Below are 18,138 nucleotides of genomic sequence, written 5' to 3' on the forward strand. Positions count from 1 at the left end.
GTCAATCCGCCATCTTTTCTACGGCAAATGAGTCTGGTCAAACTTGATAGTAACGATTTGTGAAAAATACGAACAATAACCGTATATTTACAATATTTACACAACAGTGCGACGATAAAACACGGTCGGCTATTCGCAAAAATAGAGCCTAGACCTACCAACACATGCAAGCACATTTGTTTTCTTTTCTTGACAGACGCGACAAGCCCATGGGTTTGGTCTGTGACGTCATAACATGGCGTAGTGTCGTAGTTTTTAGAGATGCTTGGTTTATGTTTATTCCAGTGTTAGCCACTATTTAGGCTTCCTGAACTCAAGTTATTGGTTTGCTTCAAGGTGACCACTTTATATAGTAGCCACAAACTTCTCTTATCGACTGTTGTTGCGGATCTATATTTCTCGGCGAGTCCATCACAGTGTGTTTGTGTACTGGAACTTTCTATAAACCAAAAGGCTCAGCCAGCAATCAGGTGAAACATATGTATAAAGTCTGCATGCTTTTCACATTTGTATTCTAACTGCTGAAACTATATGATGTTGCATGAAATTGCATCCTTGCTCTGGCTTTCTGTGTTTATGTTGTTATTTGACGTACAAACCATTCACATAATGCTGTGCCCCATTGTTTTGGTAACAAAAGCGCATAAACTAATAATGGAAGGTCTTCACAGAGATAATGTGACCATGTTCTCTTTCTATTGTAGACATGGAGGTGGACTGTCAATCTGAAGATTGTATTGTGTCCTCGTTTGAAGATGACTGTGTTGATCTTGGGGGTGTTAAGGACATGAGATTAGAAGCAGAAGCCATTGTCAGCGATGTCCTTTTTGCTGTAACAGAAATGCACGTTTCACACAGTCTCAACAGTGCATTGGATGTGGCCTACATTAATGTTGAAATAAGAGAGGGAAACCAGTATTGCTTGGAGCTGACTGAAGCAGGACTGAGGGTAAGTTGCTCTTAGAATAGGTCATGAATTTAATTACTGTACAAAAGAGCTACCTCTCACTGATGTGTTTTATATCCACAGGTGGTGGGCTATGCCTTTGACAACGTCAATGAAGATTTAAGCACTCATTATCATGAGACGGTTTACTCCCTTTTGGATACGTTGAGTCCAGGTTATAGAGAAGCCTTTGGAAATGCTCTGCTTCAACGACTGGAGAGGTTGAAACAAAACGGACAATAAAAAGAACCAGGCCGCTTTTTAAAATAAGATATTTGTTATAACTTGACTCTTTCCAGTATTTTAATCTGTGGAAAAAATCCACACATCAGTTTTGTTTTTTAATACAAGCATTGAAATACTTTACCTCTGCAGATACTATGGCTAAATGTCTGTGCAAATATTATTTGGTGTCCTCTGCTTTTTTGTAATTTCTTTGTATAGGGCCAAATCACACTTCTTCATAATTGTTTCGAGGTTCCACTTTCCACTTTTGATTTTACATTACAAGGCATTTTGAAAGCACACAGAATTCTCCCAGCCTTCTTGACTGACAGATTTCCTTTAAGACAAGCAAGACACTTTTCTCCACTTTACTGACCTTTGTTTGGATCAATAAAGTGTTGACCCTTCTTTTTGCTGACATTGATGCGTTTTATGACCATATGGTTTTATTACAATGTAACGGTAAACTAACTGTATCATTCCTAGCAATTGGGTACAGCAGGAAGAAAGAAAAAACATTTTGAATACAGTATGATTCCCTTTATTATTTAAAGTTCTACACATTTAGCACAATGTCAGTAAGAAAATTACAAATTCAAGTGCACATGTACCTTGACTACACAGCAGCCAGTGATTAGCAAGTCTGGAATGTGACATGTCAATGGCAGGAAGAAGCCAAATCAAAAGAGACACATCACTTTGGTTAATCAAACAAATGTTTTAAAATGTGGAATTATAAAATGCAATCTAAGGGGTAAAAAATGTAAAACCCTTTGGTTGCTTTTAGTTTGAAATCTGAACAGGGAACTTGATGCAGAACATGTCATTGTTAGCATCGTCTTTCAGTTCCCACTCCACCGTCACTCTGATCTAAATGGGGTACAAGAATAGACGAGTTGTTAGTTCTGAAAACCACAGTCAGCAATGCAAAAGAGAAGTACAAGCAAAGAATCTTTTAATGTTTTTAGGCCATGCAGTACTTACACAGGGATATGCAGACTTCACAGGCAATGTGGCCTTATACTGATAGGTGGACTCCTTGTGAATAGGACAGTTAATCCCGGATTGGCAGCCATCACTTTGGGGAATTTGAAAAGGAATCGGTACTCCAGCAATGACTCCATGCACCACTGCAGTGCTTTTCTGGGTCTCCACCGCTACAAAACACAGCCAGGCCAAATGTGTTTTACTCACTTGAGAACAACAGGTTTTACGTTTGGTATTAAATCGCATCATACTTACCACTAACAAATGTTACACCGACACTGTAGTTTCCCCCTTTTTTTAGTTGGCAAGGAAGTGAAGGACAGGGACTTATGTCCACAGTGGAAACTTTACCAGTGGATGAGCCTAAAAGAAATCAAGTTGTTGATTACATCAAGCAATAGGACACACAAAGTAAACCCACACGTTCTAGTGACAATGAGCATCTGAAACTGTGAGTGCACCTTGAGAGGGTTAGTGGCTCCAACTTCAATGAAAGCATATTTATAGTAGATAAGTGACTGATAGCTCAGTTATGTGAGGCATTTTACTTACCACAATCAACGAAATGGACAATCTCGGCGCATGTGAACGGAAGTACACAAAGTACAAGAATGAAACTCTTCCAAGAATCCATGTCGTCTTTATTCGTCACTCTAAAACAAGAAAAATACATTAGTTTGTCAAGAGACTGCTTTGTAAACGAACTGGTGATGAAACCATGTTACTATTAGGGCACTCAAATATCAAAACAACGCCAGTAAGAGAAGTAACTTAAAGAATAAATAGAGAACTCAAACAACAATAGGCAATTTCGTGTAAATCATTAAATGTAAAACACAATGTACGATCGAAACTAACAACACTGACCTGTCAGCTCAGTTGATCACTTCGCACTTCCGAGCGAGTCGCAAATAACCAGTCCGTCCACCGCCCAGCACCTTTTTGTTCCTGGTGTCACGAGATCCGGCTCCGATCCCTGAATTTAGTCTGTCAGGCGTATTAAAAAGACAAATACAGAGCGGGAGAGAGACATTAAACAAAATAAAATCAAATTCAATTACAAGGATTAATGCATTTATTTTAATAGATTTTAACAGCCCTGAAAGTATTAATTACTTTTGTTTTATTATCGTTCTACGCAATCTGTTACGATTGCAAGATGGTCAACCAATGGGAGAACAGAATTATCCCAAGTGGGCGTTTATTTTTTGATAGACAGGTGTTTAGCCAATGAGCGAAGGAACTCCCTTTGCTGTGGGTGGAGTCAACTGCGTGCTTTCTGGAAGATGTCAGCTGTGAGAGGAGTTATGTCAACTGTCTCAAAGTCAAAAGTATTAAGCCTTCTCAGGTAATAATTACACCGGCACTTACCACGGGGTAGCAATCGGTAGCATAAAAAAACGGAAACGACCGAACGAAATGCAGTTGATTTGGTTTGTTTAGCACGTATTAGCTTGTTTTTAGCTAACATGCTAGCCTCTGCCACACTGTGTTTACATGTTATCAGCACTCCGTGGAAATGTTACGTCATGTTATTTATTTATGTTTGTATGCAGGGTATCGTCTCTTCTGAATATCAGTAGGAACCAACAACCACATCTGCAACTATGCGCTCAGTCTCGTTTGGGACAACAACGCCTTAACAGTGCATCATCACAGGAGAGGCCAGATGTGTCAAGTCCCAGCAGAAAAGAGAGCGTGTATCTTACAGAATCCTGCGTCAAGGTTTGTCCTCACTGAGCTGCATGTTTCTCTGTAGCTGCCTGTTATATAAAGCCTATATTAATTGCTTTACAGAGACTAGGGGAGCTCATGGAGAAGGGGGAATATCTCAGAATACATGTTGAAGGAGGTGGATGCTCTGGCTTCCAGTACAAGTTCTCAGTTGACAGTAACAGAAGTGAAGATGACAGGTAGGAGGTCAAACTTTTCTCTTATTTATTTGCATCCTATTTTGTTTGCATTTCCAAACAAATAATTTTTCATTTGCCATTTGCAGAGTATTTGAGCAGGGAGGCGTAGGTGTTATTGTGGACCAAGACAGTCTTGAGTTTGTCAAAGGAGCCACAGTGGACTTCAGTCAAGAGTTGATCCGCTCCACTTTCCTCGTGCAGCAGAATCCACAGGCTGATCATGGCTGCTCCTGTGGAAGCTCTTTCTCTGTCAAACTGTGACAGCTGCTTATATAAAGTTAAAAAGCATGATGTTTTTTTTGTCACTCTTTTACTCATGGTAAAATTGAAATTACAGTTGATATAAAAATATTTATTTAGAGTTCATCGATAACGATTGTTGTCTCATTTAGTTCTTTCTCCAATACTTTCTTTTTCATTTCATGTACATAAGTTTGGTGTGTGTAAAAAAAAATAAAGATTGTGTTGTTCCACATGTACTGCTTATTAGTTACGTTAGTTTTCACTACAATTTAAATAAAGAGCAAATAGCTATAAATATTATACACTAAACACCGTCACACCAGCTGGTAATTTATATGTTTTTTTTTTATTAAAATGGATTATAAGAAATGGCTCACAAAAAAATATCCAAAAAGAATATATACAAATGATATTTACAGTGGTGTAATGTAAATCAAAATATGCAGCAACATCTTAGTATTTATATTAACACAAGAAGCAAACAGTTTTGCACTTGTTATATTTTCTATTTTCTTTGATAAACATTCCATTTAGGTATATTATATAGAATTACACAAATCATTTAATTAGTAATGAAAATAATTACACCTTTATCGTAAAATTACAACAATATAACATCATAGCAGCACACTGAAAGTGACATAATTGCACCAGTTGTGCATTTAATAGTTTTTTTGAGGATCACGGTTTGGACAGATTGTCTTAAAGTAAGCCATGCACACTCATTTACCACCTACATCTTCAACCACGTGTACACAGGTTAACGAACGGGAACACTGCAGAGGAAGGCTTGAGGTCAACCAGTCAATAGCACAACCACATACACAGACCGAAAAATAAACCACTAGGGCTAACACAGTGACCAGGTCAGGTGTACAGTGCATAGTATGCTTTGGCATGCTGACATCCAGAACATAACAATGGATGTTACATTCAGGAGGAAGGCCACAGGATTAAGAATAAACAAAACACAAAAATATGTAATCCAAAAAGTAACAGAAAAAGTACAAAAAGATGCTGACCCTCATATGAATTAAGGCTAGTTGACTTTGCTACATGGTAAAAATGGCATTGTCAGAAAGAACTTAACAGGCATATAAACCACAACTGCCTTATGAAACCTTGTTCTAAATTTGACCTTTGAGTCACACAGCAAAAAAAGATGTATGATTTGCCTTCACGATTATAAAACTATATCTTCACAAAATGGGCCAATGAAAATAGCAAAATAAAAATAAAACTTGGACAAATGCATGCACCGAATTTTGAGGCAGTAAGTGACTTCATTAGTCAGCAGCCAAGTCCATCCTTTTATCCTTTTACATACTCCATGACGACAACAGTCACATGAACAGAGGCCGAGAGTTCCTCTTTGTGGCTTCAGTGAGGAGTGTGGACACATCTCCACACAAAAAGGCTGTAAAGGGCACACGGAACAATGTGTGGTTAGAAACAAAGGTGTCTGTTCTTTACAATATTTAGTAATAATAAACCGGTAATAAACAGTGTATGCACTAAACATGTTATTAATACCTTCTATCGTCTCCTCCAGCACTGACTACAAAGTGATCTCCGTTTGTGAAGCGTACGTTGGTTAAATGAGCCGAATGCCCCAAGAAACGTTTGTGTTTGGCCTAAAACAAAACTCACGTTGAAATGCAAGAACAAAAAACATACAAAATGCTAAAGCAACAGGTTTAAAGTTTATTCTCATATGATCAAGAACATTTCCCAGCAAATATGGGTTTAATTATTGGTTTATTTATGTTAATGAATATGCATGGGTCTCATGCATGGCTCCCAGGACAGTTAACCTTTGTTATCAATAAACCGTTTTAATAACATTTTAAGTCAAATAGTAACTAGTGCATATGCATGATACTTACAAACTTCTCTGGGCATGGAAAGTCAAACAGCTTTACCATTCCAAAGTCATCACCCGTCACAATGTTAAGGCCTGAGTGTGACACACAGGCACACGTTACATCTGCTTTGTCAGTGTTTCTGGACCAGATCCCTACGACCTCATCTCCAAGGACACTACATACAAAAAAAAGGGGGAAAAACCTTCAAAACAGGAAGAAGCTTCAGCATAGATAATACAAAGGAATAGAAGTTTAACCTAGTCCAGGAGGCCCAGGTAATTCGGTCAATCTGTGACTGTTCTGTTATCTGTTTTCCAGATGGAACTTCATACACCAGTCGTTTGTAAGCACCAGTGGATATCTATGGGGACATTCAAAAACACAAATTAGTGTTACTATGTTTAACCTGTATTTTCTATTATATCAGTTAAAACTTAAGCATATATAGAAAATGTAGGACCTGGATGTATGAGCTGTCTGCAGAAAAGTCCATCTGCATGACAAAGCTGGGGATGTCCCTGCAGCAGTTTATGCGGTTCAGTTGTGGACCAAGAGACAGGTCATAAAAATCTACTGCACTCTCGTTAGAACCAACAGCCAAGTATCGGGAATTTGGACTGAACCTGTTGAAAAAGATCATCTTATTTTACTTACTCCCCCCTTTAAACTGGAAAACTGGAAAACCGGACAAACCCCTCACCTGATATCCTGAATAGGGGAACGTCTATCCCTTTTCTTCCCCCATATTTTAAGTGAGGCCACTAGCAAGATGATGAACTCTCCATTCTTCATCCCAATGGCCACCATGTCTCCTTCAGGACTGTAGCTGATGGTGTGCGCAGGATGGCCAAGGTTAACCTTATTTAGCATCTTCTGTTTACCCACAACAGCATACAAATAAATGAGAGGAATTGTGTGGAAAAAAACTGTAAATAAAAGTCATATTTTTATAGCTCAGGACACACAGACCTTCTCCGGGATGTCCCACAGACGAACAGTGCCATCCTCCGCGGCAGACAGAAACACATCTCTAGACGGATGTGTTCCCAGTCCCCAAATGGGCCCATCCATGTGGCCGTTCACCAAGATGTTACATGCAGCGTTCTTCTCACCTACTTCAATGATCTCTGCATTTCTTGTCCCCACCAGGATTTTACCCTGCAATCGATACATCAAAATAACAGTAAATATAAAATGTTTGTGGATATGGCCATGGTAAGCTGCAGTGCCATACCTTCCCCCTGCACACAGATCGGACACAGTCTATGACCTGTCCCGTTTCCAAACGAAATGCACGGCAGCGTTTCAACTCCTGGTCCCACAGCTTCAGCGCTCCTCCCTCTTTTGATCTGTACAGGAAACAGTTCATTGGTCAGCTCTGTTTCATGCCTAATGCTTACTTGTGCACTGGCCATTGAGGCAGTGCTATAAATAAGCTGCTTGGTCATAGACACAGTCAGCCAATTAAAATGGTAAAACAAGTCACTCACGGTCTTTCTTTGCCTCCGGTGACGATGAGACCGTCTCTAAGGGTGGTGTACATGGTGAACACTGGGCCTGTGTGAGCTTTGGCCACTATCCTAACTAAAATGTGTTCCTTCCACACACATACATCCCCACTTATGGTACCTGTAAACGTCAAGTTATTCTGAAAAGAAAAGAAATGGGCACTAATCTAGTGGCCTAAGACAAGGCAAGCAATGCAATAATACAGCGTGTAGAAGCAGACAATATATGTTGTGAAAATTACTTTCCACATTAAAACATATATTCGAAGAACAATATCTGATTATGCAAATGATATTTTCAGTGTCATAAAGGTCGCGGCTCTTAGAATCACTTCAGTAAGCCCAGATAAGGGACGTTAACCATCACTAAGCAGACCACCAATAAGGGAAAGAAAAAGGATCTCTCTGAGCGTGAAATAGTTGAATGCCTTTGCCTAGGTATGGAAACCTTTGATATTTCACGAAAGATTCAGCTTAATCATTGCACTGTTAAAAGATTAGTGGCTGATTCAGAGCATACATGGGTTTGTGCAGATAAAGGCACAATGAAGACTAGTAGTATTTAAAGCTGCTGATGCCTCTGGAGTCTCCCAAACATCAAAGTGTAGGACCCTCCTTTATGCATAGGCTTGCAGTTGTGCATAAATCTTTTACCCGGCCACCCCTAAACTGTTCATTGAATGCTGACGAGCAGAAACGGCTGCAGTGGGCCCAGAAATATGTACAACATGGCATGGTGCATTTTCATGCATCAAGATGATTTTGGAAAGCACAGTTCTGCTTTTTGTACCATGGAAGAAAGGGGCCGACCAGCTCTCTCCCCATGATTCCAGGCCCAAACTTGACTCCGCCACCTCCTTACTGACGTCGCAGCCTTGTTGGGACATGTTGGCCATTCACCAATCCTCCACTACTCCATCCATCTGACCATCCAGGGTTACACGGCACTCAGCACTGAACAAGACTGTTTGAAAATGAGTCATGTATGTTGTTGAGCCCACTGCAGCCGTTTCTGCTCGTCAGCATTCAATTAACAGTTTAGGGGAGGCCGGATAGAAGGTTTTTCACAATTGCAAACCTCTGGAGGGTCCTACTCCCTCATGTTCTGGAGACTCCAGAGGCACCAGCAGCTTCAAATACCTGTTTGCTGCTTTGTAGCAGCTGTTCTCTTAACCTGATGTATTTGTCTGGCAGAAACTGTCACTCATTGTGCCTTTATCTGCACAAACCCGTGTGTGCTCTGAACCTGGCAGTATGATTAGTACACTTAATCTAAGTTTTCATACCTAGTCGAGGGCATTCAACTATTTCACGCTTTTCATCAACAGAGACATCCTTTTTCTTTCCCATTTTGCTTGAAAATGTTGGTCTGCTTAATAATGGTTAACGCCCTTTTTGAGTCGTTTTTCCGTTAACTGGACTCACCTGACAACTAATCATCACAGGCGTCATTGATGTCAGTAATTCAAAGAGCCCTGAGACACAATACTATCCATGAGCTTCATTGAAAACCCTTCTTTTTTTTTTACCTTCATGACACTGAAATATCATTTGCATAATCATTTGATATACAGTGTATTGGATGTTTTCTGGAACTTACAGCGCCAAATGCCACAGAAAGCATGGTCTGCATCCGTGCATCCTCTATTGAACTCATCACACCCTTCTTGCTAAGTAAAGCTCGACCTGCCAATGTCCAGAAGCGCACATGCTTGATTCCCACAGACACAAAATGTGTGTCCGAGTCGGGGCGAAACTCTGCCACAAATATCCTCTGGGTATGACCAATGTGGCTGGCAACTTTGGCACCTGTAACAGTTCCAAAGAGATCAATCTTAGACTATTTTCTGCACTATCATTGGAGCATGTGGAAATGCAGTTGTACCTTCCTGCCACTTCCAGATGGTGACAGTGTGCTCAGCATCCAGGCCCACAGACAACAGGAGCTTTCCTGTAGCACTAAAACTGACCGAGCAAACCCCGCCCGAGTGGTAACAGCGCAGCACAGACAGCGTCTGCTTGGTCATGGCGTCCCACACATGGATGGATGGAGATGTGGCTGGAGAAACAGTTTCAATACCAGAAATGTCAGTGGACAAATAGAAGAAAATGTTAGTGACCACTAGATGGCAGCAACTTAAATGTTTAACATATCTTACCTGACATGTCACCAGTATCACCTGTAAAAAGAACATTTTGTTTGTTATGGTGACTACAGAATTCAAGGCAGCATGCAACTTAAATAAACTATATGCTTTTATTTTTGCTATAAATATAGCATGTGTAAAAAAAAAAAAGAAAAAAAAGAAAGAAAGACACAAGAGCTGCTTTAGAAATAGTCAACGGTCTAACATAAAAAAGAAGTTGGGGAATGACGCAGGAGGTCCGCATCTCACAAACATACCTACTTGGCCAGTTGCCACTACGTTGGGGAATTTAGGATGTTGATTGATTGTCAGGCACAAAATGTCATCACTGTGTTCAACATAGAAACTTTGGCAAGCTACAGAGAAACAGGAGACACATAGTTAACAAATGTGAAAGTGAAACCGTACAAGTGCTTAACTGACTGGTACTCACATGTTGTCAGGTTCAGGACAATGCCAATAGAGGCTGTGTGGTAGATGATGTCCGCCCCATCGTTTAAGTAGTGCACATTATTGCGGCAATCATTACCACGGTAACCAAATACCAGCTCCAACACTAAATCCTGATTAAAATTAAAATAAAAAGCCTCAACATGATATTGAACATGCATCGCACAGGCTTCAAAAGGATGAAGCAGAAACCAAACACATGGGCTTCACTTCTCCCAAACTGAAACTTAATGTGCGTCATACCTCAATAGGCCTTTTCTTTTTGCCCACGTTGTTTGTCTGCAGTTTCTCTGGCTGAGGCAGTGCTCTGCTGACGGGAGGCCTAAAATGGACAGCTGGGCTGAGAAACAGACAGATGCCAAGCATACTAATAACATTCCAGTTAACACTAAAGTGATAATTAGCATGCAGCTTTAAGCTATGATAGATAAAGTTTATAGAGGACTAAAAGTTTTATTCCAGTATCTGCACACACAAACTGTACAACAAAAGATTTATGTTATACAAATATACAATACTACACAAAAATGACAATGTATAGGCCATTATTTCTGACAGCCAGACTGTATTGTTGAAAGTGGGGAGGAAAATGGATACAAAGCTTACCTCGATCCCCTTCAAGGCAGCATAAACAAACAGAACACAGTTACACATAATGTTTTCTTACTTAAGGTTTCTGGATGTCTGCTGGATGCACACGCAATTCATCGACTGAGGACACATAATACAGTAGTCAGCACCAGTAACCATGGCAACCAAGTCCATTTCTATGACAACTGGACGGATCATTGGAAGACTTATATTACAGACAAACAACAGCGTTCATCTAATGTATGTGGATTTGTCACTACTTAACACAGGTCAGGATCACATCATACAATCAATGATATGGGAAAAATCCATCATGTTTGTGAGAAGCAGGAGCAACATCCGTAGTACACTTTTAAAACACATACCGTTGTGCCAATAAGTATAAACACCCTGGTGGATTTATTTTTTATTTTTTGGCCAATTCTCAAAGAATATGAAAAAAACACAAAAACCTTTTTGTCACTCATGGTCAGTGATGTTGTGAAGACATTTATTGTGGGAAAAAAAATGTGTGAACTCATTTCAAATCACCATAGCAAAATATAATACCAAAATGACCCTGTTGAAAATTGTACACCCCCCAGTTACTAATACTGTGTATTGCCTCCTTTAGCGTCAGTGACAGCTTGGAGTCTTTTGTGGTAGTCGTGGAGAAGGTTCTGTATATAATCTAATGTTAAAGCAGGCCATTCGTCATAGGAAAAAGCCTCTCGATCCTGTAAATTCCTGGGTTGTCTTGCATGAACTGTACGTTCGAGCTCTCCCCATAGTGGTTCAATGACATTGAGGTCAGCAGACTGAGATGGCCACTAACGGCACCTTCACTTTATTCTGCTGGAGCCACTGGCATCAGCGAAGCACCCCCATATTTCACAATAGATATGGTGCACTTTTCATCATCGGCCTTGTGGTCAACAAAGCCTTGCGGTCGGTGATGCGGTCGGTGAGTCATTTTGGTAATTTGTTTTGTTATAGTGATGGGCTTTTGTGTTTTTACTCATATTCTTTGAGAAATGGCCAAAAAAAACACCAGGGTGTGTAAACTTATTGGCACAACGGTAAACCAAGATAATTTAAGGGCAAACATGGTTGGGTTCAATGGATGGGTCAGTGCAGTAAAGTTTCAGAATACTATTTTGTTTTGATAAAACATGCATATATATATTAAAGAGTGATGTGTATGGCAACACAATCCTGATCTCCATTGGCTATTAGTTAGTTATCAAGCATAGGAAAGCATTGTTTAATTACGGCGATGGTTTACACTAGGTCTAAGAAAAGAACTCACCTGACCACACCTTGTCTTCAAGTAGAATGAAAGAACGAAGCAGGATAATGACAGATGGACAGCCATTAAAGAAAATAAGGAGAGCAGAAAAGCCTGAGTTATTTAAAAAGAGCAAAGTCCAGACTAGACACACAGGAAAATATCTTGTCTTCATGAGACAATGTGTCAATGTGTTTACATTGTACTTTATTGTTAGTAAAAGCAATGATTTCCAGTTATCTAATCGCCCTATTGAACACTTTTTATCTTTAATTTGGAGTACCTTTCATCAACGGTGGGTTCCTTGAGTTGTAAGTGTGGTTTGACCCCCGTCATTGTTCTCATGTTTGTTGATAAGGCCTTGATGGTGTAGGTGATCTCGTTTTCCCTCGTCACATCACTGTCATAACCTGTGAAAATGTAGTATTACAATTATTGTCATTATCCTTGACTTAAATAATGATAAGCGACTGTCATCTCACCACCGTCATCCTCGCTGTCGATGTCCGACTCCTCACTGTCACACTGGCGGATCTCCCGATGACCCTCAGGCTCATGGGCCCAGATCATGAGGCACGTGTCTGTCCCGCCCACTGTCACCAGGAGGCTGTCGTCATGGCTCCACCGCACATTGGTAACATGCGTACTGTGGGCCACATAGCGCTTGAACTTTGCATACTTGCCCTGAAGGGAAGAATAACATTAATTTCCACTTGTGACCTTCGCTTAGAATTTCCATGTCATTTGCATTAATCTTTGTTCTCGTATGTATTGTACTGTGTCTTGCCTTGACCGGATATCTGAAGAGCTTGACGTATCCTAAGTCATCTCCTGTTGCTAGCACCTTTCGGTCATTACTGAGGCAGGCAGAGGTGACCTCAGTGACCTCACTGATCACAGGCCAGATTCCCTCAATAGAAGGTCCCAGGACACACGTCCATGTGCTCCAGTCAACCTTCTCCACCTGAATGACAAAATCAGTATGCAGGAGATTTAATGGGAGAAGACACAGAATAACCCACATATAGATTTCCTTCTATTTTCAAAAGTCCAATTTAAAGGTTTCACTGGACTTAGATTTGGTGAAAAACCCAGCCAGGTTAGGTTCACCGAGTGCATTGCCTTGGTAACTGACTCAGCTTTCAGATAGACTCATCTCACATCACCCCTTTATATACTTGCAACTCAGAAGGAGGAGGAGTAAACCTGCTCCTATGAAGTCTCGATAAGTATCTGAATGCCACTTTACTAACACAATCCCACAATGCCCACTATAACCGGTAAAAAGTGGGTCATGTTAAAGCTTTATTGCCCTTCCCTGAGCCTTCTCTGATCCCCAGGATATAATATGGGCCAAAAGCAACAATAACTGCCGCGGTGCCTCCCTACTCACCTCCGTAGCTGGGATAGTCTGCCTCTTGCCACGAGGTGCTTCGAAAAAGAACTGCTCCTTAGCACTTGTATTGACCTGAAGTAGTTTTCCTGGTAAAGAGAGAGCTCAGTGTGTTATTTGCAAACGACTTCAGTAATGTGTTGTTTTGGGGAACCAAATGTTTACCTCTCTTATCCCAGTCAAGATGGGTGATGTAACTGTGGCAACCTTTACAAACTCCGACTCGTTTGCTGCTCATTACATTGTAAATATCCACAAACGTGTCCGCAGATGCTACCGCGAGATACTTCCCGATCCCTGAATCAACAAACAAAGATGTCAGGCTTCGATGGGAAAGATATTTTTTGAAAGAAATCTCCAAACACAAAATCAAGGTGGATCATTGATTGACTGCGGAATTCTTCCGCAGTCAATTATTGGTTTTCATGTTCTTTATTATTATTCCTCTTCCATCTTTTTCCCGATTTTCTAGAGCTTTCAGCACCTTCATGCTTTGTGCAATTTATGCAAGTTATGCATCAAAATGTTCCGCATGTTGAGGAGAAGGGTGCTATTACTTTTGGGACTTCTGCAATTTATGTTTTTTCCGCAATCGGCCAAAATGTCGGAGATTTTTCCCATTGACTTATAATGGGGCTGCCGCAAATCCATGCTTTTCTGCACTTTTTTCTGCATTTTGTGCAATTTCTGCACTTGGTGCATGTTCAGCTTATGCAACTTGTGGGTTTTGAGAAAAAATTGGCCTTTTGCAGTTTTCCAGTTTTTTTATACGAGAGTTTGAAATGTTTGCATTGGTGTGTATGGGGGAATCCAGCCAATGGGGCGACTCCAGGCCTTTCAGCCATTTGTGCTTCTGCCAATCAAGCACTTTCAACAGTTTGACCAGTTTATGGAATATAAAAGTTTATGCAATATTAATAATTTATGCAAATTAACCACTTTATGCATTTTAAACCGTTTATGCAACTTAAGAGTTTATGCCATTTAGGATTTATGAATTTTAAAGAGTTTATGCAATTTACATAATTTATGCAAATTAACCCATTCATGCATTTCACCACTTTATGCAGTTTATGCAACATGACATTTTATGCATTTTACCAGTTAATGCAAATTAGATTATGCAAATTAAGCAATTTATGTAATTTGAACAGTTTATGCAATTTCTGCATTCCCTTCCCGCAATTCCGCAGTCAATCGCAATGGCGCAGCCATTGCATTTCTAGTTGTTGTTGTTGTCCTTGGGATGGGGTCCAAAAATCTGCCTCATTAATTAACAACAATGGCACCAATTTCTTTGAATAATGTCCACACTTTTAGACACTTTTTGGAATGCTAAGTCACACAAATGCAATCTATTCTGCACGCTGACATCAGAGCACTGTGACTTCAGATTGTTGAGGAATGAGAAGTGTTGGGTTGAGAAACTAGATCCCTGCACAGTGGATTGAGGTTAAGTGTTCAGGCAGCAGAGTTTAGTTTCTTGCTCTCACTTTGTCCTCCCCCCACTGTTTGCCATTCATTTCTTACGCTCTTGCAGACTGCCCCTAATACGGCAAGCCATTAATGTGGGTCAGGCCTGCTGCAGAACCTCGCTGATTCACAGAGGGAGGGAATCCATTCTACACCTGCCCGAAGCCCGGGTTAAATTAGCGTCTTTTGTAAAGTCAAAGAAGTAAGCCGTACCTGGTGAGAATCTGATTTCAGTGATAATGTCCTTGCGGTGGTGGAAGGACACCAGGTCCTCCAGGGTGTCCGCGTTCACCATGAGGAAGCTGCCATCGTTCAGCCCCACAGCCAAAGCCTTTCCGTCGGGGGAGAAGCAGCAGCAGCGGCCTCCTGCATGGAAGGCAACGTGCTCGCTTATTAAACCCCGCACATTGGTTTAGTTGCTGACTCACCTTTCCTGAGCTTGCGTACGGCCAGCATGCAGTGGCTGGGGGAGAGGTCCCATATGCGGAGGGTTTTGTCATCGCTGACTGTGGCACAGAGTGGGAGATGGGGGTGAGTGGCCAGGCCCCACACTTCGCCCTCCATGTGACCCTGAGGACATAAACAGACAAACCACTTAGAGACGGAGAGCAGGAGCTTATCCATGGGTCTAAAGGCATAAAAAATGAACAAAAAATGGCACAAATAACCCAAAAAAGTATATGTCTAAGAGGGAGGCAACCTACTAAACTCAAGCTAGGAGAAAGGTATCTAACATTCAGTTATAGATGAGCCAAATTTCGTCCATGTCGCAAGCTGATCTAATCCGATCCAGCACAATGAGCCAGTTTAGCTTTTTGCAAAGGCCAATCAGCTGTTCTCCATGTGCCCGAAGCAGAACCACTTACCTAAATTAACAATCTCTCATTTAGTCACAGCAATTCATCACTATTTATTGCCTCCCCCCATTTGATTCATGACAGCATAATAAACTGTCATGGCGTAATATAATCACTGGGGATGGCTCACACAGTTTGGGTAATCTGCGCAAATGAACCACAGCAATTACCTGGCAATAGCTAGAACCGCCACAATAACAGGACGCTCCAATAGAGTACGTGAATGTACGAGGTTGAAATGTACAGTTGGAGAATTATTTTAATTCCTGACATGTTTATTAGTGGATTATTGCGGATACCTGGACCAATAGGGTGATAGGGCCACTCTTGTCCACCTCCAGAATCTCTCCGTTTTTTGTTCCCACCAAGATGTGTCCATGGCCCAGGGATATGGCACGAATGGATGGGTTGTCTTCCAAAAGCAACCCTGCAGAGAAAGTGTTCGAGCAAGCGCGAGACAAGTCATTTTTAGAATAGACAGTGTAAAACATGTGAGGAAAAATAATAAATTGAAAGCAACCTGCTGGAGAATATGTGATCTTTTTTACCTTTGGAACCTGGAGCAAGGACTGCCCTCTTGATGGCGTAGGTCTTCAGGCATCTCTCGAACGTGTCGTCCCACAAAGCGACAATACCATCCTTACCTCCTGTAACAAATCCCTGTATTCAAGGCACACTGACAAAATTAGAATACAATAGTTTAGGCAGAGTAGCAATACCAGCAATACTGTTTCACCTTTTCTAGAGCGTGCACACTGAAGACAGGGCCGTCATGAGCCTTGACAGTCTTCATTAGAAACATGTCTCTCCAGATGCAGATGTCCCCGGTGCATGTCCCCGAAAAAACCATCTCCTCCGACCAGCCGTACACGGCGCACATCATCGTCTCCGTCTTTCCCATGTTCCCTTTGCGCCCAATTAATCCACCACCTGAAAGAGAGCCCCCCCCCCCAGTCAGCACGGGGCCAACATGTGACAGCGAGCGCCCCGGCTGTGCTTGCTAAGGGCCACCGCGTGTCAATAAAAAATGCACTGTGTATAAGGGGCTTACCGGCTTTATGCCAAAATTTCATGTGCTTCACGCCAGCGGTGATGAGCTTGTCAGGCAGGTAGGGATTTATTTTCACAACAAAAATCTTGTCCTTGCTTCCCCTAGAAAAACAAACACATGGCATCATGTTATAAAGAAGAAAAGAATAGGGTTCATTAACCCCAAGACACAATGTGGAACATTCCGGGTTAAATGAGGCAACACGGCACACGAGTGACCCACAGTGACATTGAAAAGTGACCCTGCAAGTTGTGAAACGTGCTTGTAAGAATTGGGATTTTAAGAATTTGGATGTTAGATCTGTGTTTGGAAAAGTTAACAATGAGTCCAAACCTCATGCCCTCTTGCAAACAAATATAAGTGAAGGCACAGAAGACATTGCTTGAAAGAGGTGGACACCTTCCTAAATCGAACACCGCACTCACAATATTCAACACAAACCACTCTGCTGCACCAGAATACACAGATGAAAAGATGCCCTCGGTCATATGCAGTGCTATTCAAACTGCAGATTGGGTAATACAATCCTGTAGCATAAAATATACAAGCGCGCTGCGTGTGGCCCATATCTGTTCACATGGATAATTTTCATCCTATAGACATAGTGAGCGTTGCAATCATTGTCTGGGAGGAAAGCTGGTCTGCTTTCAGGATTATTCAGGGAGTAAATCATTCCTATTGAGCGATACATATAGTATAGCGTAATGGAGTAAAATCAATATTGGCGGTATTTTTCTTTGCCCCTTCATAGCAGTATTGAGGACCTTTGCCACAGCGGTTAACATTGCACAATAACATTTTCCATGTTTGAATAAGTCCGAAATAATGCCCTCCAAAATAGGCAATATCAGGAGCATAGAAAAGCAAACACATTTACACACCTCATGGCCGAGAGCTTTTCCCCCTTCCTCCAGTCCCACAGCACGATGGTGTGACTCTCGTCCAGACCCACTGAAGCCAGCCTCTTGCCGTCCGCTGTGAAGACAAACCCAAAAAGGATCTAATGAGCGCCTGTCTAGGATCAGTAGGCCCTTGTTAGAAATATGAAAGCTTCCTGTTGGGTTTGATGTAACACAGGTGAGTCACTGACACGGATCTTCACTCTCATTCTGTCTGGGGCCAATTAGAGAGAGGAGACAAACATCTCTTATGTGGTATTGTCGGACCAGTGCGAGACAGATGACGATGGGATGTTTATCTAGTTGTAAACTGGATGTCTAGA

At 41.3% G+C, this 18,138-nt stretch overlaps 3 protein-coding genes across 5 annotated transcripts in view; 2 read left to right on the plus strand and 1 right to left on the minus strand.

The window, feature by feature from the left end:
* The window catches only part of isca2 (iron-sulfur cluster assembly 2), a 65,616-nt gene extending 61,250 nt beyond the window's left edge, over nt 1–4,366 (plus strand). The window contains exons 2-5 of the mRNA XM_079573874.1: nt 3,435–3,506; nt 3,715–3,883; nt 3,956–4,071; nt 4,158–4,366. Of these exons, the coding sequence (XP_079430000.1) occupies nt 3,445–3,506; nt 3,715–3,883; nt 3,956–4,071; nt 4,158–4,332 (522 nt within the window). The 5' untranslated portion in view covers nt 3,435–3,444 and the 3' untranslated portion in view covers nt 4,333–4,366. The remainder of the gene's footprint in view (nt 1–3,434; nt 3,507–3,714; nt 3,884–3,955; nt 4,072–4,157) is intronic.
* On the plus strand, nt 233–1,431 carry gskip (gsk3b interacting protein). Its single transcript, XM_079573167.1, has 3 exons — nt 233–470; nt 705–949; nt 1,031–1,431. The coding sequence occupies exons 2-3, from the start codon at nt 707–709 to the stop codon at nt 1,187–1,189; spliced, it is 402 nt and encodes a 133-aa protein (XP_079429293.1). The 5' UTR covers nt 233–470; nt 705–706; the 3' UTR covers nt 1,190–1,431.
* Nucleotides 4,367–4,779: 413 nt separating the features above from the next.
* Nucleotides 4,780–18,138, minus strand: part of eml5 (EMAP like 5) — a 35,250-nt gene continuing 21,891 nt past the window's right edge. The window contains exons 16-42 of one of the 3 annotated variants that reach the window (XM_079573872.1): nt 17,798–17,891; nt 16,917–17,017; nt 16,602–16,795; nt 16,414–16,525; nt 16,165–16,292; nt 15,437–15,578; nt 15,222–15,374; nt 13,701–13,832; nt 13,536–13,624; nt 12,930–13,106; nt 12,625–12,826; nt 12,403–12,552; nt 10,528–10,619; nt 10,268–10,397; nt 10,092–10,190; nt 9,847–9,867; nt 9,573–9,746; nt 9,288–9,496; nt 7,670–7,827; nt 7,414–7,528; nt 7,149–7,337; nt 6,880–7,052; nt 6,640–6,802; nt 6,437–6,540; nt 6,201–6,354; nt 5,848–5,948; nt 4,780–5,731 (exon numbers count right to left, since the gene is read on the minus strand). In XM_079573872.1, the coding sequence (XP_079429998.1) occupies nt 5,695–5,731; nt 5,848–5,948; nt 6,201–6,354; nt 6,437–6,540; nt 6,640–6,802; nt 6,880–7,052; nt 7,149–7,337; nt 7,414–7,528; nt 7,670–7,827; nt 9,288–9,496; nt 9,573–9,746; nt 9,847–9,867; nt 10,092–10,190; nt 10,268–10,397; nt 10,528–10,619; nt 12,403–12,552; nt 12,625–12,826; nt 12,930–13,106; nt 13,536–13,624; nt 13,701–13,832; nt 15,222–15,374; nt 15,437–15,578; nt 16,165–16,292; nt 16,414–16,525; nt 16,602–16,795; nt 16,917–17,017; nt 17,798–17,891 (3,593 nt within the window). In that variant the 3' untranslated portion in view covers nt 4,780–5,694. Of the gene's footprint in view, nt 5,732–5,847; nt 5,949–6,200; nt 6,355–6,436; nt 6,541–6,639; nt 6,803–6,879; nt 7,053–7,148; nt 7,338–7,413; nt 7,529–7,669; nt 7,828–9,287; nt 9,497–9,572; nt 9,747–9,846; nt 9,868–10,091; nt 10,191–10,267; nt 10,398–10,527; nt 10,620–10,951; nt 10,996–12,163; nt 12,179–12,402; nt 12,553–12,624; nt 12,827–12,929; nt 13,107–13,535; nt 13,625–13,700; nt 13,833–15,221; nt 15,375–15,436; nt 15,579–16,164; nt 16,293–16,413; nt 16,526–16,601; nt 16,796–16,916; nt 17,018–17,797; nt 17,892–18,138 lie in introns of those variants that run through there. The other 2 variants (XM_079573870.1, XM_079573871.1) reach the window with 2 other exon arrangements.

Source organism: Gobius niger (genome assembly GCF_951799975.1).
Source record: "Gobius niger genome assembly, chromosome: 16".
Taxonomy (NCBI): domain Eukaryota; kingdom Metazoa; phylum Chordata; class Actinopteri; order Gobiiformes; family Gobiidae; genus Gobius; species Gobius niger.